Genomic DNA, 21,751 nt, shown 5'->3' on the forward strand with positions numbered 1-21,751 from the left:
AATTGTCCATAGATGTGCAAGTGGGTGTGACTGTGTTTGTTTGTCTGTTTGTGGCCCTGCGACAGGCTGGCGTCCTGTCCTGGGTGTACCCCGCCTCACGCTCTATGACTGCTGGGATAGGCTCCAGCCCCTTGATTGGACTAAGTGGTTCAAGACGAGTGTGTGAGCTTCAGATGGTATTGTAATTTGACAACTCTAATCATTATATTTAACTGTTTCAACTCTAATCATTATATTTAAATGTTTTGCAGGGAAGCATGGCCAACAGACCGAGAATAGCAAGATTTACAGCTGCGCAAGCATTTCGACCGATTCTTGCTGCCCAGAGTGAGGATAAAAATAGCTCATGATTGTCACAAAGGATGACTGAGGAGCTCATTCAGATTTGTGTTAAAGTGTTTTGTCATATTTGCCAGTCGCCAATTCTTCTATATTTGATGTGATAGTTATCCTACCATATTAGTCATTAAAATAGCTTAGTTGCTTGAGGGTTAAGGGCCCTGTCCCACTGGCGTTTAGGAGGATTTGCGTATGGATTGCGCACAGAATTGGCCCATATTCGCCAAACATCCGCAGTATTCGTGTAACATGCCTGTATGAGTCGTCCGTCGTCCAAACACGTCCATGATCATCCGCAGAGACACGCATGTCCGCAGCCAGGATTTTTGAGCTGTTCAAAAATCTGAATGCGGATGGCATCCACCTTATATACTCCATATATACTCAATTCATACACAATACATACTCACTCTATGCGCTGTATATCTGCCGTTAACCGCTGATATCCGCAACTGACGGGGATTTGCGGCTTGGCAGCGGACCAGGACAGTGTGTAAAACAGGTATATTGCATGCCCATCATGTCCACATCACAAACTAAAATATGTTGTAGCGAATGCATACAAATTGGCCACAAATAAAGCGTTTTTATTACATCTGCTTTGCAGCTGATTTGTGGACAATCTGTGAATGCATAACAAACACGTCACGTAAACACAAAGTATTATATGTGGCAGAAAGCGACATACCTGCCAGTCAGTGCCGGTCCGGCTGTGTAAATCCACAAAGACGTAGCTGCTGCAATCCAGGACTTTTATTCAACACCAACAAAAGGAAGAGTTGCAGCTACAACTCACGCTGAAGTCTGTTTTCTGTGACACTCTCTAAAAAAAAAAACACCATCTCACACCCCGAGTGGCTTCCCCTCTCCCGCTCCCCAAACTCATGAACAGTTAACCCTCGCATGACAAAATGAACCCTGACTCTGTGATCAACTTGTCCAAGTCCAGCACTTGCTCCAGAGGCTGTATTGTTGGTGTGAATAGTGATGCAGACGGCCCGAGTGCGCTTCTTTTATGACCACAATGCAGATGCCGTGCACGCGCAACACGTGCGCAATGCATTCATAATACACCCCGTAATACTGCTGTGATAATCTCAAAGTGTCGGATCAGTTTCCTCACTACATGCGTTATATAACCGTGATTGTTCATCATATATTCGCTATATATTATTAATATATCCGTAATTCATACTGGGACATTTGTCATTTTTGGCCATTTTTGTTGCGGACGACAACGAACGCCCACAATTTGTATACTCAATTACTCCTCTCCCCAGTGGGACAGGGCCCTAAAATACATGTCCCTATCTTTTTCTTTTTTTTATTTAAAAACTGGTGTACGTGAAGTACATATCATATGAGATTGAACATGAGTTGTTTAGTATCATGAACTGTGTGGAGTTGCAGTAAAGTGAGTTTGAAAGTTTTTAGCCAAGGCGTATGTAAACATATAGCCTTGGAATGAAACAGTTCAAGTTCTACGGTGACTTATCTTTGAATGACATTCAAAATATTAAAGCCAACAGGCGCCTGAATTTAAAGTCAAATGCAATTCATTTTTTACCCACGTTATGACTGATAACATGCCAGAGTCATGAATATTTCCTTGTATGCAGTTTTTGATTATGTGCCGCTTTCAGTTTGCTTTGCAGTTTGGAAAAATCAGCACATGCGCACTGTGACCAACTACTTCATAGTGAACCTCTCCTTTGCTGATGTTTTGGTCACCATCATCTGCCTGCCAGCGAGCCTCGTGGTGGACATCACAGAGACGTGGTTCTTTGGCAGCACGCTTTGTAAAATCGTGCCTTATCTTCAAGTAAGTGACGGATGGATCCTGATAACTGTATTTCCCACAGGGTAATAGCAATATCGTTCCACTTTCCTTTTGTAAGGTGTGTGATACAGGCTGAGACCTATGCTTCCCATCTTCTCACTTTAATGTTGGCATTCTCTCATCTTCAGCGCTCAAGAGAGCAAAAAAGAAAAATCTTAGCAAGATTATATTAAGACATGGACCGTGTGAGACCTTTAACGCAATCGCACAGTGACTTCATGCCTCAGGCAAGCCTTCTGACATTTACGTATTCAAAATGTTCCTGCTGTGTCTTCCGCAATAAGCCAGCATGTCAGTCACATCAGATCTATACATTACAGCTACACTAGGGTGAATAAATCCTATCTTCTTTTCACTATACAAATTCTATTAGACCATATGGATTGACATGAAACTCAATTTTTGCTGCACAGATGTCAGAAATGTCACAAAGTATGATTGCACATAACTGTGATATTCAGAGCAGCCGGCTCAAAGCAAAACAGAGAGATGAAAAAAGGACAAGGCAGTGTGTGAGTTCATGCACTCACAGTGAACATTCTATATTTGTGCAGTAGTGACGGCTGATTCATACACATCATGTCTGATAGACATCATTTCTAACTGCCATACACACACAAAATGTGACATAAATGATACACTAGGGATGGGTATTGATACGATTTTATCGATATCAATGCCATTATCGATTCTGCTTATCGATCCGATTCCTTATCGATGCCCTTATTGATACCTCTTGTGAATTTTCTGTGTACTAAAAGTAGGCTTTACAGGTTTTCTATGTCAACAACATTTTATTGAGTCTTAAATAAATATGAAATTGGTCACTTTATTGTTGATCTCTGGACATAAATAAACATAAACAAAATCTGTAGTTTTTGTCAAAAGCATTTCCTTTCAGACATTTTGGCATGAATGTCTCTCCGTACCTCTGAGCTGATCTCAGCCGGCTGCTGCACATCAGTGCAGGACGTCTCATATTGGGAGGAAAAAACGTTTTGAACGTTTTCTCGGCAGAGAGCCGCGCAGCATTTGGAGCTGTGTGAACAGAACGGAGGACGATTCTCGTTTCTTTCTCGCAACAAGACAGGAGTCCCAGTTAGTAACGTTAATCTCCACAAAAGTGACTCACATTCAGGGATGAAAGTGGTGAAAACCAAAAAAAGCTGTAACCCAAAATAAACATTCAACACCACCCGGACAAAAATGTTTGAATTCTAGAAGCTCTGAAATGCAATCTGGCACTATTCCAGACAATAAACTGCAGTGAGCGCATCCATTTTGGTGAGAAAAAAACCCAACTTTCCTTATTCAGATTCATTCCAGTAGTATTCTGCTCTTACTAGGATGCAGCAGTTTTCTAGCTTGGCAGATACGAGGGCTGTCCGTAAAGTATAGGTCCTTTTTATTTTTTTCAAAAACTATATGGATTTCATTCATATGTTTTTACGTCAGACATGCTTGAACCCTCGTGCGCATGCGTGAGTTTTTCCACGCCTGTCGGTGACGTCATTCGCCTGTGAGCACTCCTTGTGGGAGGAGTCGTCCAGCCTCTCGTCGGAATTCCTTTGTCTGAGAAGTTGCTGAGAGACTGGCGCTTTGTTTGATCAAAATTTTTTCTAAACCTGTGAGACACATCGAAGTGGACATGGTTCGAAAAATTAAGCTGGTTTTCAGTGAAAGTTTTAACAGCTGATGAGAGATTTTGAGGTGATTCTGTCGCTTTAAGGACTTTTCACGGTGCGAGACGTCGCTCAGCGCTCTCAGGCGGCGTCATCAGCCTGTTTCAAGCTTAAAACCTCCACATTTCAGGCTCTATTAATCCAGGACGTCGTGAGAGAACAGAGAAGTTTCAGAAGAATTCGGTTTCAGCATTTTATCCGGATATTCCACTGTTAAAGGATATTTTTTTAATGAAAGACGTGCGGACGGGTCCGCGCGTCGGGACGCAGCCGACGCGGCGCGGCGGCACAGGAAAAACACCTCCGTGTTGATAACCATTTGTTAAAATCCAGTTGGCTTTTGATGGCTTTCAGTGGAGTGAGTATATGAGAAATTGTTTATCAGCTGGAGATGTTCCAACTTGTCCTCAAGGCTTCCAACAGAGGTGTTTTTCCTGTGGCGGAGTGTCGCGGCGGCTGCGAGCCGACGCTGCAATCCGCCCGCACGTCTTTCATTAAAAAAATCTCCTTTAACAGTGGAATATCCGGATAAAATGCTGAAACCGACTTCTTCTGAAACTTCTCTGTTCTCTCACGACATCCTGGATCAACAGAGCCTGAAATGTGGAGGTTTTAAGCTTGAAACAGGCTGATGACGCCGCCTGAGAGCGCTGCACGACGTCTCGCACCGTGAAAAGTCCTTAAAGCGACAGAATCACCTCAAAATCTCTCATCAGCTATTAAAATTTTCACTGAAGACCAGCTTAATTTTTCGAACCATGTCCACTTCGATGTGTCTCACAGGTTTAGAAAAAATTTTGATCAAACAAAGCGCCAGTCTCTCAGCAACTTCTCAGACAAAGGAATTCCGACGAGGGGCTGGACGACTCCTCCCACAAGGAGTGCTCACAGGCGAATGACGTCACCGACAGGCGTGGAAAAACTCACGCATGCGCACGAGGGTTCAAGCATGTCTGACGTTAAAACATATGAATGAAATCCATATAGTTTTTGAAAAAAATAAAAAGGACCTATACTTTACGGACAGACCTCGTAGTTCTGGAAGAAATCACTGAAGAAATTAACAAATTGAAAATATGGTCTGACCGAAACAAATTGTCATTAAACTTAAATAAGACAGGGATGAAATGGAGGTGTAAGAGTCACTAGGTGTTCACAGGAAACAGTTATTTATTTCAATATTCATTTATTTATGTTCATTGTTAGTTGGTTTTATATATTCTGTTGTGTTTTTAATGAGGTTCTTCCTGTCTCTTTCTCTAAAATTGTATTGTAACATTATTCGTTATTACTATTATTGTTGTTAGTATTATTATTATTATTAATAATAAAAATATATAAACTAAAAGAAAATAACAAATTACAATTTGTAATATATTTGACTCTTTTACAACAACAAACGCTGAGCCATTAATTATTATACAGAAAACAAATGCACACAAACGGCCGCTGTGAAGGACCAATAAGGGAATCGTTAAGCAAAAAGGCTATTGATTTTGGTGGATCAAATCATTTCTTAACGATACCCAAAAAGATCCGGTTCTCGATACCCAACCCTATGATCCACACACCATTTTTAATGCATATGTGTGAGTGAGCCACCACTTGTATATTTAATTCCACTAAATAACACATGGCATATATAGATGTACTCACACACTCACTCATCTTCAATCTCTTATCGGGGACCAGGTCGCGGGACATATACATGTACTGTTTCATAAATTTAAAATGGTCTTGGTAGATGTAACACTTAGCCATAATTATCCCAGAGGGAGAATTCACTTATATATAAACAAACATAAATAAACATATATAAAGTGACATATAAAACCACATCTTTAATATTTCAGCAGCATGCCACAGCTGCTGAAATGTAAATATATTAGTGGTGGCCATGACTGGATTCTTGCCATCATTTAAACAAGCCCCTGCCTGCTATATTGGCCTGAAAGAAATAATTTACCTGAGGCAATCTTATATTAAAAATGGGCCCATTTTGTTTTTGCTGCTCAAATTTTAATAAGAAAGATTTTATCTTAATGATGACAGCAGCTTGATTACATCATAGCAGCACAAAGGATTCTGAGAACTGTAATGATAAATAATTGTCTAGTTGTTTTGTGATTTGGAAAGTTTCATACTGGTTCTTGTGGGGAGCCTGTTAAAATCATGTACTTGCTGTCACCACCTCGTGTTAACCTTTGAATTTATTGTTTTTGTCATGAAACTGCTGTGATCACTCTCACATACCTCGATTTCTGTTTCAGAATTGTTTTTATTTTCTTGATTTTATTCTGGGGTGCTGTGATAAATACAGCTTTGGGGTTTCATGTGTGAGCTTGAATGGTTGAATGTAGGCGTATAGAAGGCAGGATACGAGGCAGGTCAGTTTGGCATTGCACGAATGCCATCTTTTTACACTTTGCACCCTCAGAACACCCACTGTGTAAATTACAAAGTGGCACTGCATGCCTTCACTTTGCACTTGTGCTATGTGTTTTATATCATATGATGCAGGGTTGGGGTTTGGGTTAACTGGTCAAGACATGCACCGCTGTGTCGCTTTCACTTTTTCACTGTTGTGGTTCTTTGAAGTTGCTTCTGCAGCAACATAATGGCAAAGCTGGCAAAGGTCTGCTCAACCAAATATAATAGAGAATATCTTATTCAAATTTAATCACCTTATTGGAAACAGGTGACTGTCATGATTGGGTATAAAAGGAGTATCCCCAAAAGGCTCAGCCATTCACAAGCAAAGATGGGGCGAGGATCACCACTTTGTGAACAACTGCATGAAAAAATAGTCATACAGTTTAAGAACAAATATCTTAATGTTCTCAGTGTTCAGTTGCAAGGAATTTAGGGATTCCATCATGTACAGTCTATAATATAATCAGAAGATTCAGAGAATCTGGAGAACTTTCTACACATAAGCGACAAGGCCGAAAACCAACATTGAATGCCTGTGACCTTCAAATCTCAGGCAGCACTGCATTAAAAACCAACATCATTGTGTAAAGGATCTTATCGCGTGGGCTCAGGACCACTTCAGAAAACCATTGTCAGTTAATACAATTCGTCGTACGTCATATCCTCCGGACAAAAGAGGAAAAAGACCATCCAGATTGTTACCAGTGCAAAGTTCAAAAGTCAGCATCTGTGATGGTATGGGGGTGTGTTACGGCTCATGGCATGGGTAATTTACACATCTGTGATGGCACCATCAATGTGAAAGGTACATCCAGGTTTTGGAGCAACACATGCTGCCATCCAAGCAACGTCTTTTACAGGGACGTCCCTGCTTATTTCAGCAAGACAATGCCAAGCCACATTCTGCATGTGTTACAACAGCGTGGCTTCATAGTAAAAGAATGCAGGTACTAGACTGGCCTGCCTGCAGTCTAGACCTGGCACCCATTTAAAATGTGCCGTGCATTGTGAAGCGCAAAATACGACAACAGAGACCCCGGATTGTTGAACAACTGAAGTCGTACATCAAGCAAGAATGGGAAAGAATTCCACCTACAAAGCTTCAAAAATTTGTGTCCTCAGTTCCCAAACACTTATTGAGTGTTGTTAGAAGGAAAGATAATGTAACACAGTGGTAAACATACCACTGTCCCAGCTTTTTTGAAACGTGTTGCAGGCATCCATTTCAAAATAAGCAAATATTTGCACAAAAAACAAAAAAGTCTATCAGTTTGAACATTAAATATCTTGTCTTTGTGGTGTATTCAATTGAATATAGGTTGAAGAGGATTTGCAAATCATTGTATTCTGTTTTTATTTACATTTTACACAATGTCCCAACTTCATTGGAATTGGGGTTGTACAATAATGGATTAACAAAGGAGTAAATATTGCTGAAGCTGGAGCTGGTGCCTGCAGAGCCGAGACAGGGCTCACTTGTAGCTGTAGAAAGCCGGGAGCTGCAGTGCACACAGAGCCAGGCTTGAGAGTTAGTGAGTGGGAATGAAACCCAGGAGTGTGGTATAGGAACCGGTGTAACAATATATCTATCTCCCTGGATATCTTCCCCCTCACCCTGGAAATCTTCCCCTCACCCCCCACCCCTGACAGGTAGCATTCCTACAGGGCAGCATTAATTAACCCAAACCTTGATAAGGCCCATTCAGGATAGTGCAACCTTTAAACTCTATATTTCATGGATGTTTTATGGTCCTAGATGAAGCAGGTTGATTGATAGTAAATGATATTGGTATTCTTTCTGTATGTATAAATCCAATTCCAATGAAGTTGGGATGTTTTGGGAGATATTTTTTTCAGTATTCATGTTTTGCAATTAACGGTTGGCAGATAATTCACATTTTGGGGGTTAACAGGCATCATATTGTAAAATAAATGTTTATTTTTAAATCCACATCTTGTAATTAAGAATACTCAGGGTGTTATATGAAACATCTTCAAATTATGATAATTCTATGTCTCTACAAGTATAAAAGTATGACCTAGATAAGCGAGTGCTTATCTAGGAATGTGAATACTTATGTAAACGTGATTTCTTAGTTTTGTTTGTTTTTTTAATTATTATTTATTTTTAACAAATTTGCAAAAAAAAAAAAAAAAAACGTTTTTCATGTTGTCATTATGGGGTGTTATGAGTAGAATTTTGAGGGTAAAAATGCATTTACTCGCTTTTGGAATAAGGCTGTAACTTAACAAAATGTGGAAAAAGCGAAGCTCTGTGAATACTTTCCAGATGCATTGTATCCTCTCCACTTTGCTTCGACAATTGAGTCACTCAGAATATGGTGTGATCAGTGTGCTTTTCCTTGTGTTCATGTACAGTTTCAAGCCCGTAGCTTTTGTGTTTGTGTTCATGCATCTATGCTGAAAATTAGATATAACAACTGTTAAGTCAGTGTGAAAGATGTTGCTATTCTACGTCAAGAAAAATTAAATTGCTATCCTGTTAAACCAGCAAAAGTCATTAAATGTGTTTCACTGTACCGATAGCAGCCCATAGGCAAAGCTTTCTTACTGCTAGTGGTGTTGAGGCTTCATATTCCAGTTTAAATGAACCCACAGCTGTTTCTCACGTATGGTATTACTGTGAGCGCGTCAGACTTATTGAAAATTATGGAGGTCTGCTACACCCTACAATGCGATGAGAGCATTTCCAGCACCTCAAGCTTTCATGTATCAGCATTCCACATCTAATGTTGGTCCAACTCCAAAGATCCGTATTTGAAAATTCACTTCATCTGCAGCTCGGCTGCCATCAAAGTCTCCTTCAAAGCAAAGCAATACTGTGTGGCAATCACACCGCTCCAAGGAAAATAATCTGTTGGCTGCTCTTCATCCACGGCAGAAGGACGAGTGCAAACACCGTGATGACCCTGCCTTGTCAGAGTAACTGACCCCTGCACTCAACCTATTGCACGGATGACTTTTCTGTGTCTGTGGATCGCCTTCTCTTTTACTGAATCGATTGTGACTGTTTACTCAAAAATTTAATAACCTATACAAATCTCAAACTTCAGCCTTTCAGTGTCATGGTGCACTGGCGATGACGACTCATGTCTTTGTGTTCAGATGCAGGAACTCTCCATCATATTTTCTTGGGTGATGACATCATCAGTAGATTTAATATATGTAAATTCAGTTAACTTTAAATTGGGTTAGTTTTTAGATTCAATTAGCTGCTGAATTAGCTCTCTAGTCATCTAACATTATACAAATAATGAATATTTATGAGTTCAATGTATGATATTTATTTATTTTGGTAGGAGTGGTGGCCAAGTGGTTAATGCACTTTTTTAGTGCACATTCCACTGTTACAGGAGATTTTGTAAGAAAGACGTGCGGAGGATTTCGCGCGTCAGCACGGAGCAGCTCATGGCGCACAACAAAAAAACACCTCCATGTTGTAAGTCTCACAGGACATGTTGTGGCATGTCCAGCTGTTACACAATTTCTCAGATACTCACTCGACTGAAAGCTGTCTGAATCTTCTGAATGGTTTCCAACACGGAGGTGTTTTTTTTTTTTTTTTTGCGTGCCATGAGCAGTTCCGTGCCGACGCGCAAAATCCTCCGCACGTCTTTCATTACAAAATCTCCTGTAACAGTGGAATGTGCCGCAAAAGTGCTATGTCCAGCTCTCTTGCCATTTCTGTGGTAGTCACATGATGTCCCGGATCAACACAGCGTTCAGTTTAGAAATGATCTGGTCGATCCAGCCTGTCGATGGCCGCTCGGTGTGCCACGCACCCTCCGCCATTGTGGGCCATCTTTAAAAAGGTTTTAACAGTCCTTAATCTGCGTGACGCCGACAGAATCTTCACCGATATCCATCTGAATCTTTCAAATGGTTTCCAACTGGCTGTCTCTAACAGTTTCTGAAAAAAATTTCATGGAGCAAAGCGGCAGTCGCTCAGCCAGTTCCCAGACAAAAGAAATCCGACGAGGGGGGTGGACCATTGCTCACTCAAAGCCTGCCCACAGGCGAATGACGCAACCGACAGGCGTGAAAAACTCACGCATGCGCACGAAGGTTCAAGCTTGGCTGATGCAGTCACACGTGATTCAAATCCATATAGTTTTTGAAAAAAATAAAAAGGTCCGTTACTTTTTGGACAGACCTCGTAGAGTTTTGGTTTGGTTACACCAAAGCCCAGATCCTTTCTGTGTGACGTTTTCACAGTTGTCAAGGGACTATGACATCATCACTTTGGAGCTCTAGCCATATTCACATTTTAATACATGAATATATTTTTGTCTGAACAAATCACATTAATGACAAGTATTTTGTAGCTATTCCCATTGGTCTAACTGCAAAATTACTGATATATTTTTGTGATATACTGAATAAAAAGACAGCACTATAGAGAAAGATAACACTTAAACATACCCAGCAATTCATCCCACAATTCCCAAGGTGTTCCCAAATGTGATCCCTCCGACGTGCCCTGTGGCTTACCACATTAAATGTGCCCATGTGTTCAACTGGCACTGCTCTTGTGGCCACATGCAGCTGGTGTTCTCTGTGTTTTCTGTCTATTGTATGTTCTTTTTAACCTGTTTTAAGTGTTTGGTCTGAAACCCATACATTCATGATTTGTTTTAATAGAGTATTTGCCATAATGGAGATGATTTATTTTTTATTCGTATTGTTCATTGTGAACTTTACCTGGAGTTACGAGCACTCGCAAACAATCACATATACACGGGAGGCTCTCATAGGATTAAGACGGCATTACCTAGCCGGGAATGATCCTACACACTCTTGGCTGGTCAAAAGCCTTACAAAAGATTTATCTTTAGCAACTCGGGAGAGCTTTGGGAAGCTGAGATGTCGTAAACAAGTAAAATCTTGGTTCCAAACCAACAAAATTAATGCCTCGCAGATGTGAAGAAATCATGAAAAACTGTGGTTATACAACTAAATGTTATGTGCAGATGCAGGCTGAGGAGTGGACCAACGTCTGACCGAACCCAGCGCTAAATAACCAGAAAGCGGTTCCACAAACAAAACGATTTTATTTCCCCTCCAGTGCAATAATTAGTGTACAACATAAATATTTAGTTTGTCTGGTGGAGTGAAGGACGGCGCGCTCTCCAGCGCCCAAAAGGATCGAAGCCTCGACGCTTCTGGACTCAGATTCACCGCCAAACACCCCCCAGGTGGACACGACAAACTGACTCTGTCAAGGATGGAAAAGGTGAGGTAAGTCAACAGAGCTACAGCAAATATCCTTCAGAGGCACACACTATCAGCAACACATTCAGGTCTGAATTTAAGCTTTATGTAAATGAGCAGCTTCTCACAACAGGTGGAGGATCATCAGTCCGGATACCACGGCAGTGAGAAGCAAGCTGCACAATTCTCATCAATGTTCAAATATACTGCGTAACAAAATACCAAATTACTATTAACGATCATTCAGACAATAATCACCTCTGATGTGTGCTGACAGCATGTGTCCCTCACCCGTCCTCCTTCACAGGCACGATGTGTCTAACCCGGGCGCGGTCCTCAGCGTCTCACAAACGAACGTCACAAGGTTGAGTTCCCGGCCATTCTGCTTGAACCACTCATGGCTTAAATGCAGAACGCCATCTCATTATCTGCTTCAGCTGAAAGTCTTTAAATTTACACGTGAGCATCATCCACAGGTGCTGCGAGTCAGTAGGCCTGCACGTGAACATCCTCCACAGGTGCAGCTAATAATGCTGATGAGGGTGAAGGACTCTTCTGCCAGCACCCTCTCCACAGACAAAAACCAGTTTGCATACCACCTGGAGAGCAAAGAAAAGAAAACAACACAAAAACATCCAGCCAAACCCCCCAACACACAACAGTACCCCCCCATCAACGGGAAGCCTCCCGGCGACCGAACAGACCAGGCCCGAGAACAACACCTCCCTCCGAGGTTCATGACAGAAAGCAGAAGGCAGGACAGGGCACCGCGGCTGGAAGGCCGGCCGGCATCAACAAAACCCCAAACAAGTCCCATATACAACCCAACATAGAAGAAAAACACAAAACCCACCCAAACCCTCCCCAGGGGACCGTCCCATCCAACCCCGGGAAGAAAAGAAAAACTCCCAAATGCAATAACCCAACACAGCCCTAACAACACAATACAAACATAAATTCACAAAGAAAAATAACAAACAACCCACCCCAGAACGATATGCAGAGCCCACCCACCCCCCCAGAAGACCTTTACCGCCAGTTCCAGGAGAGAACAACCAAAACCGGAATCTTACAGAGGTCCCCAGGTTTACACGGAGGAACAGTGCCCCCCAGAGGACCATACCATCAACCCCAGGAGGTACCCTCCCCACAACCCAGGAACCCCAGACCTGGCCACACTTGGTTAATCGGCCCCACAATCAATTCGCCCCCAGAGGACCGTCCCATCGACCCTGGAGGTGGAACCTGGAAGGAAACATAACAACACAAAAATCCAACCCCCGGCGGACTTCATTAAAACACCCCTGGGGCAAAATAAAACAACTGTCAAACCCTGTTACCCCCCCCCAGCACCCCGAAAGACCCCAGATCACTCCCAGAGCCTATCGTTAGCCCAATTTTGGCAAACGGCACAAAACTACTAAGCTGGGGAAGGAAACAGGAAAACTAACCCGGTCCCATCCCCGAAGTGCAGCGGAAAACTGGAAAGACGTCCGGTGCCCCAACCCGACCATACCACCAGCCTATCGGGAGGGGTGGAACTACCGAAATGGCGAACGGCAACAGATTGGCCCACTACTCCGACTGAGGTATGTTCCCGCTGCACCACACCCCGGTAACACCAATGACGAACGGTCAAAGGCCCACCGGGGCGGGAGAGGAACCGGGCCCTAACCAAACCCAAAAAAACGCCCCTGACAACCCCCCCCCTAGGTGCAGAGGTCTTCTGAGAAACTCTCAGCGTGACCAACCTGCACCACCCCACAACCCAAAAGACAAAACGGTCTCAGAGCAATGTGAGGTTGGGGTTAGGGAAGCAGGGAAATAAAAAACAACAAAACAAAACGACCCAATCCTCAAACAGAAAATACCTAAGTCCAAATAATGAAAACAAACGATTACCTGAGTCCAGCTGAGCTCCGAACTGCCAGTCGTTCACTCCTCCGGAACCGCCTCTAAATCCCCAAACAATTTATAATCCCTTACAAAAAAAAAAAAAAAAATAGCCCAAATAACTAAACAACCAAAGAGTTTTTTTGTGTGTGTGTGTGTCCATTTTTATGCCTGTCCCAGAACACCTGGAGATACGTCATCACTATCTTTCTTGACGCTTATGTGACCGGGGCAATATGGCGGCTTCAGCTCATCCGAGCTGCATGGGCTCATCCGCAAGAGGAGCCAGAAGTCCCGTCGAAGGAGTCTCAGTGGGGCGAAGAAGAGGCAGCCCAGATCTGTGTCGGGGAAAGCCCCGAGACGAAAAAACCCGCTCTGATGTCCGTCCTCTCTCGCGTCCACGCTCCTTTATCCGATCATCTAGACGAATAACCAAAGATATTAGTTCATCTAAATCTTTTGGTTCGTCACAGACTGCTAGCTCGTCTTTTAATGGATCTTTCAAACCATCTACAAACACTCCTCTTAAAGCTGCGGCATTCCAACCGGACTGAGCAGAAAAAATTCGGAAATCCATGGAATAATCCGCCGCACTCCGCCTCCCCTGCCTGAGATTCAGCAACCGTTGGGCAACGGTATTTGTTTTCACCAGATGGTTAAAAACCAAGCGGAACTCCCGAAAGAAATCCTTAAAGGATCCTAACAATGGAGAGTTATTACTCCACAATGCAGTGGCCCAAGCTAAAGCGTTACCTCGGAGCAAATTTGTCACATATAAGACACGACTACCATCAGAAGAGAAGGAAGCCGGTCGCTGAGCAAAAACCAGAGAACATTGCATCAAAAACGGAGCACAGGCTTCAACGTTTCCCGCATAAGGCTCCGGATGACAAATGATTGGTTCGGAAGCCGAATCTCTGGGTGACGGAGTTATCTGCACCGGTATCGATGGTGCCGCAGCTGGAGCAGCAGGAAGCGGAACGGCTTGCAAGCTCCGTAACGCGGGCATCTGTTTGTTTAATTTGGTTTGCGAGATGCTGTAATTGCTCCCATATTTTCTCCAAGTGTTCTTGAACTCTTTCGGCAAACGGAACCGCTTCTGCCGCTGGGTCCATTTTGGAATGGCCGGGAACTACTGTTATGTGCAGACGCAGGTTGAGGAGCGGACCAACGTCTGACCGAACCCAGCGCTAAATAACCAGAAAGCGGTTCCACAAACAAAACGATTTTATTTCCCCTCCAGTGCAATAATTAGTGTACAACATAAATATTTAGTTTGTCTGGCGGAGTGAAGGACGGCGCGCTCTCCAGCGCCCAAAAGGATCAAAGCCTCGGCGCTTCTGGACTCAGATTCACCGCCAAACACCCCCCAGGTGGACACGACAAACTGACTCTGTGAAGGATGGAAAAGGTGAGGTAAGTCAACAGAGCTACAGCAAATATCTTTCAAAGGCACACACTATCAGCAACACATTCAGGTCTGAATTTAAGCTTTATGTAAATGAGCAGCTTCTCACAACAGGTGGAGGATCATCAGTCCGTACGCCACGGCAGTGAGAAGCAAACTGCACAATTCTCATCAATGTTCAAATATACTGCGTAACAAAATGCCAAATCACTATTAACGATCATTCAGACAATAATCACCTCTGATGTGTGCTGACAGCATGTGTCCCTCATCTGTCCTCCTTCACAGGCACGATGTGTCAAACCCTGGCGCGGTCCTCAGCGTCTCACAAACGAACGTCACAGGGTTGAGTTCCCGGCCATTCTGCTTGAACCACTCATGGCTTAAATGCAGAACGCCATCTCATTATCTGCTTCAGCTGAAAGTCTTTAAGTTTACACGTGAGCATCATCCACAGGTGCTGCGAGTCAGTAGGCCTGCACGTGAACATCCTCCACAGGTGCAGCTAATAATGCTGATGAGGGTGAAGGACTCTTCTGCCAGCACCGTCTCCACAGACAAAAACCAGTTTGCATACCACCTGGAGAGCAAAGAAAAGAAAACAACACAAAAACATCCAGCCAAACCCCCCAACACACAACACTAAATACTAGTTTAGTGATTCACAGGATTGCTAAAAAAAAGCAGTTTGAACATAATAGTTTTGAGTTTGTAGCATTAACAGCAGATGCTACTATTATTGTGAACACCCCCTTTTCTACTTTTTTTACTAATAGCCCAATTTCATAGCCTTAAGAGTGTGCATATCATGAATGCTTGGTCTTGTTGGATTTGTGAGAATCTACTGGTACCTTGTTTCCCATGTAACAATAAGAAATATACTCAAAACCTGGATTGATCTTTTTAGTCACATAGCACTACTATTATTCTGAACACTACTGTACTTCTTGCACCTCGCACAGCAGGTACTTGTTTTATTGTCACCTTGATAGGGACAGATTTGGCATTTTTTGCGTTTCTTTGCACCTGTATCCAAAGGATCCATTGTGGGTTGGTCAGATGCCCTTCCCTGGACCTTTGCAATGAAAGATGCAGCTGTTGGGGATCGAGCTGGCCTGGCCCAGTTCTGAGTCTTGGGAGTGACGAGTGCTTTGCCTAGTTCTTCCAGGAAAAGTCGACGTCTGTACAGTTTGCTGGCATTCCACTGCTGGTTGATCTCAATCCACAGTACATAGGCATTGTATGCAGACACGTCCACACTGTTGTAGAAAACCACCAAGGGCCGACGGGCAGTCTTGCACTGGCAGCTATATGGTGCTGTGCCTTTGTCAAGATTGTCAACTCCTCCTTTGGTGGCGTTGTAATCCAGGATCATCTACAGCTTCATGTCCTCTCTCGTACTCAGAGATGCATCTTTGTGCATTGTGCTCATCACAAGAACATTCTTGTTTCTCTTTGGGCAGTAAACAAGTGTTGTTTTCTCTGTGAAAGCAAATTTTGAGGAATGCAGAGGTCTTCCTTGCATCTTCAGAATCTCACGAGGGGGTTCTGGCTTATTTTTTCTGACTGTTCCCAACATAGTCAGCTTTCTCTCCTGAAGTTCATCTCCAAGATGGTAGGAGGTAAAGAACTTGTCACATGTTATGTTATGACCTTGCAGCCCTTCAGTCATCTCCAATACCACACGCATTCCCTGATTCTTCTCAGGTGCTCCTCCAGGTGGCTTTCCAGTATATATTTGCAGGTTCCATGCATAACTGGATTTTGCATCACAGGCTGCCCATATTTTGATGCCATATTTCGCAGGCTTGTTTGGCATGTACTGTCGGAAAGGGCAGCGTCCTCTGAATGGAATGAGGCGCTCATCGACAGTGACACTGGAGCCAGGATTATGCAATAAAGGCAGGATTTCGACCCATTTATCCCAGACATCTCTGATCACTGCAAGCTTGTCTCTCTCTCGTCGACCAGCTCTGGTGTCACAGTTGTCAAATCAGATCACACGAGAGATCATGTGAAATGTCTCCAAAGACATTGTTGCTCAGAAGATTGGCCTTCCATTCTCTTCATTCCATAAACTTGCAGTTGCTTCACCCTTTGACCTGTATACTCCAGCTAACACCAGAATTCCAATGTAAGTGCAAGTCAATTGGATCCAGTGGCTTCCATTTCTCTTGAAAAACATGCCTCCCCTCCAGGTTTGTCATGTTGAGGATTATCTTCTCTATGGGTGGGGATATGAGAGCTGAAATGCTGATTCAATATCATCAATTCTTGTTACAGCAAATCTTGTCAAACCAGGAGTCATTTTGATGACATTAGAAGATGACAATCTGCCTCGACTTTGGTGTGGTGATGTTGACCATTTTATTTTACCGTTATTTTAGATGTCCATGTCCCCTGTGTGGATGACGATTGTTGCATTTCTTGGTTTTCATCTGATGAAGGGGCAACGGCAGACTCATCCTCTGAACCCTCCACATCATGGGAAAATTGACAATCTGGATCATCAATAGCATTGTTCTCTGGCTCTGAAGGATCCTCCGTCTTTGAAATCTCTTCCTCTGCATCACTATCCCAGTTCATAAGCTGTGACAAAACATCTTCAGATGTAAATCGTCTGGAGCTCATTTTTGGTGTATTTCTCAAAGAAAGGGCATGGAAACAAAGAACAGGGGAGAGAACGTTACTCTTCCACCACACCTGGTGCTGGCAATCAAAATAAAGTAAATCAAAGAGACATGTTTATTTTGGATTTGAACAGCCACTTTGTGTCTGGGACAAAATGACCTGTAACATCATCTTTGTATACAAACTCTGTGCAGACACTCCACAACACATCAAAGTGTTCAGATTTTGACCCTAGATGAGGAAAAGTCATAAAATTTCATGGGAAAAAGTGAGGATAACCTGCACTTTGGCCAACACAAAAACTGAAATGCGTCAAATTGACCCGCAACATAATACAAGGGTTAAAGGGGTATATAAATCTGAGGCAGGGCCTGCACTGGGCTCTTCAGATCATAACACTGTTCACCTCCTTCCCACATATAAATCTGTGCTGAGGAGGGAAAAGACTTGCAAAAAGCAGCTCAAAGTTTGAAGCCACGGCAGTTCATTTGCGCTACAAGGGTGTTTTGATTGCACAGACGGGTCTCTATTCCGGGAGGACTGCTCGGATATTGATGAACTTACTGATGTTGTGTGTAGCTACATCTCATTTTGCAGAGACTCTGTGATCCCTTCTATGGAGGTAAAATTTTTCCTAATAACAAACCATGGCTCTCTAAAGATATTAGGGGTAAGATAAGATAAGATATTAAGATATTTTATTCACAAAAGGAAAACTGCTTTTAATGTGGGTGATGTCCTTACAGAAAGGAAATTAAAAAATGATGTGAGGTCTGAAATAAAAAAAAGGCGACACTAAGGTATAAAGATAAAATTGAGGCAGAACTGAGCATTTTCTATTGATCTGGATGATGTGGCAAATCTTTTTAAGAAAACTAAGGCTAAGAGCCCTGGACCTGACAATATCTGTGGCAAAGTATTAAAAACTGTCAGGGTGTGAGGTTGCTCTGTTTTGCTTTGTTTTGTCTTTATCTGTTTGGTTGCTCTTCTGTTTGTCTTCTGTTTGTCACTCCGCCCCTGCATTGATTACCGGGGCTTAAATGACATAACAATTAAGAACCGTTACCCGTTCCCGCTAATCTCCTCCGCATTTGAGTTATTAGAGGGGGCCACGATCTTTACCAAACTTCATCTGCGAAACGCGTACCACCTAGTCAGGATTAAACAAGGTGACGAATGGAAGACAGCCTTTAACACCCCTTCGGGACATTATGAATATCTTGTAATGCCATTTGGACTCACAAATGCACCTGCCGTATTCCAGAATCTGGTCAATGACGTGCTACGGGATTTTCTTAATACATTTGTCTTTGTTTATTTAGACGACCTTCTAATATTTTCCCATGATCTGGCCACACACACACACAACATGTCCGTCTGGTATTACAGACCTTATTACAAAACAAACTTTTTGTAAAGGCAGAAAAATGCGAATTTCACAGATCCACGATTTCTTTTCTTGGTTTCGTGATCTCCGCAGGTGAAATTAAAAATGGATCCTGCTAAAGTGACGGCGGTTCAGGAGTGGGCAGTTCCCACATCCCGCAAGGAGGTTCAGTGATTTTTAGGTTTTCCAACTACTACCGCAAGTTCATCCGGGGTTTTAGTTCCATTGCAGCTCCCCTGCATGCCGCGACCTCGACCCTCCGCTCGTTCGTCTGGACACCGGAGTGTGACGAGGCATTTAGAGTCCTAAAGAATCGCTTTACCGCGGCCCCCGTGCTGCTCCTCCCTGACCCCGCTCAGCAGTTTGTGGTTGAAGTCGAAGCCTCCAATGTGGGCGTGGGGGCAGTCTTGTCGCAGCGAAATCCCTCTGACAACCGGCTGCATCCATGTGCCTTTTTGTCAAAGAAAGGCATCGGCGACCGTGAACTGTTAGCGGTAAAAGTGGCTTTGGAGGAGTGGCGGCACTGGCTAGAGGGGGCACAATACCCGTTCATAGTCTACACAGACCATAAAAATCTTGAATACCTCCGCACCGCAAAACACCGTAACTCCTGTCAGGCCCGTTGGGTAATATTTTTCAGTCGATTTTAATTTCACTTTGTCCTACCGCCTGGGCTCAAACAACGGTAAACTGGATGCTTTATCTCGTCAGGGGGAGCCTGTTGACGCATCCTTAGAGCCGGAGTCGGTTTTACCCCCCTCCTGTTTTGTGGCCGCCCTTACTTGGGACAGCTGTGGGGGATGCGCCCGTTCCCACTGCATGTCCACAGGGAAAGCTTTTCGTTCCTCTGGCCCTCAGGGGCGAAACCATTCGCTGGTGTCACAAAACCCATATGATTTGTCACCCGGGTATTAGGAAGACCTTGTTCATTGTGCAGCGGAGGTTTTGGTGGCCTGGCCTAGTCAAAGATGTCTCAGAATATGTGGCTGCCTGTCAATTTTGTGCGATGCACAAATCATCCAATCAACCGCCCGCTGGCGCCATACAGCCGTTACCTATTCCGGTTCGTCCATGGTCCCACATCGCGATGGATTTTGTGACCGGGTTTCCGCCCTCCGTATCGTAAAAGGTCCACGGCTCCATCTTACGCCGTGGGCCAGAAGGTATGGCTATCAACTCATCACCTTTCCCTTAGGGGTGTGCCCCGGAAATTGGCTCCCAGGTTTGTTGGTCCATTCCCGATCTCCAAAGTTATCAATCCTGTCTTGGTTCATCTTCGTCTTCCCCAGTCTATGCGTGTCCATCCCACGTTTCACATCAGTTGTGTCAAACCCATTCAGTCGAGCGTTTTGTGCCCTCCGGCCGTTCCCCCACCGCCCGCCTGGTGCGTGAATGGTGGCCCTGTTTTTTTCTGTGCGCCGGCTCCTGGCCTCTCGCCGTCGCGGTTTGCAGTATTTGGTTGATTGGGAGGGGTATGGCCCTGAGGAGCGGTCGTGGGTCCCCTCCCACTTTATTTTGGATCCTGGTCTTGTTCGCGCTTTTCATGCTGCCCACCCTGCCGCGCCTGGGCCGCCCGGGGTCGGCCGTGGCGGGGGAGGAGGTACTGTCAGGGTGTGAGGTTGCTCTGTTTAGCTTTGTTTTGTCTTTATCTGTTTGGTTGCTCTTCTGTTTGTCTTTTCCTTTGTGTGATATTTTTCTGTGTCTCTCTTGGTGGTGGGTGTGTCTCTGCTTTCTGGACCATGCCCCCGTTCTGGGCTCCTCCCCACGCACCTGCTGTCTATCTGCTGCTAATCACCTGGATGTATATATACTGCTCATTTTGCTCTGTTTCCTCGCCAGATTGATGCGCCCTGTGCCTTCTCTCCAGCCTTTGATTCTGTATTCCTTGTTCTGCCAGCCTCATTGTGTTGTTGACCTCCAGCCTGTTTATTCTGACCTCATCTAAGCCTGATGTTTTTGGTACTGTTGCTGTGTTTTTTGGACTGTCTTCCCGTGTACCGACCATTGCTATTTTCTTCACTAAAGTCTTCCAACCAGAGCTACCTGAGTGAGCCTTGCATTTGTGTCCAAACCATACATCCTGTCAAAAACTCATGATTTCAGGCCTGTAGATTTGACTTCTTTAGTGATGAAGACTTTTAAGATCATCAAGTCTGAAATTTTATTGCATGTTGAACAACAGCTTGACCCATTGCAGTTTGCATACAGGGCTGGCTGAGGTGTAGAGGATGCAGTTGTAACATTATTGCACTTTTTGTTCAGACATCCTGAGGGGCAGAAGACACATGCCAGACTCTTATTCATAGACTCAGCATTCAGTACCATCCAACCCTTTCTGCTTGCTGATAGGCTTCTCCATCATTTTAAACTTGATTCTCACCTGATTAGTTGGATAACTGCCTTTTTAACTTACAGGTCACAGCGTGTGAGAGTTAACGGTGTTTTTTCTAGTGTGATCTCCTCTTCCAATGGCTGTCCTCAGGGTTGCTGCTTGTTGCCCCTTCTATTTATTTTGTACACTAATGAGTGCCGTAACAGCTTCAGTAACAGGCACATCTTAACGTTTGCTGATGATATGGTTATTGTTAGTCTTCTTCAGGGAGATAAGCAGGACCATGGGCCTGCTGTTGATGACTTTGTTTCCTGGTGTGATGAGTCTTCTCTGGAATTGAATGTGTCAAAAACCGAAGATATGATTATCGATTTTAGGAAGTCTACCTCTTTCCCATCACCAATTGTTATCAAAGGTGCTGATGTTGAGATGGTGGAGAGCTACAAATATCTGGGTGTGGTCCTTGATAATAAGCTTTGCTTTGAACCTCATGTTGATGTTACCTCTAAAAAGGTTCAGCAAAGATTGTTCTTTTTGAGGAAGATGAGAACCTTCCATGTTTCTTCTGAGATGA

The 21,751-nt window shown here is 43.7% G+C and overlaps 1 protein-coding gene across 1 annotated transcript in view; it reads left to right on the forward strand.

Annotated features, from left to right (window-relative positions):
- hcrtr2 (hypocretin (orexin) receptor 2) overlaps positions 1-21,751 on the forward strand; it is a 51,147-nt gene that overhangs the window by 13,420 nt on the left and 15,976 nt on the right. Inside the window, exon 2 of the mRNA XM_034184376.1 lies at positions 1,983-2,161. Within this exon, the coding sequence (XP_034040267.1) occupies positions 1,983-2,161 (179 nt within the window). The remainder of the gene's footprint in view (positions 1-1,982; positions 2,162-21,751) is intronic.

This window comes from Thalassophryne amazonica, chromosome 13 (genome assembly GCF_902500255.1).
Source record: "Thalassophryne amazonica chromosome 13, fThaAma1.1, whole genome shotgun sequence".
NCBI lineage: Eukaryota > Metazoa > Chordata > Actinopteri > Batrachoidiformes > Batrachoididae > Thalassophryne > Thalassophryne amazonica.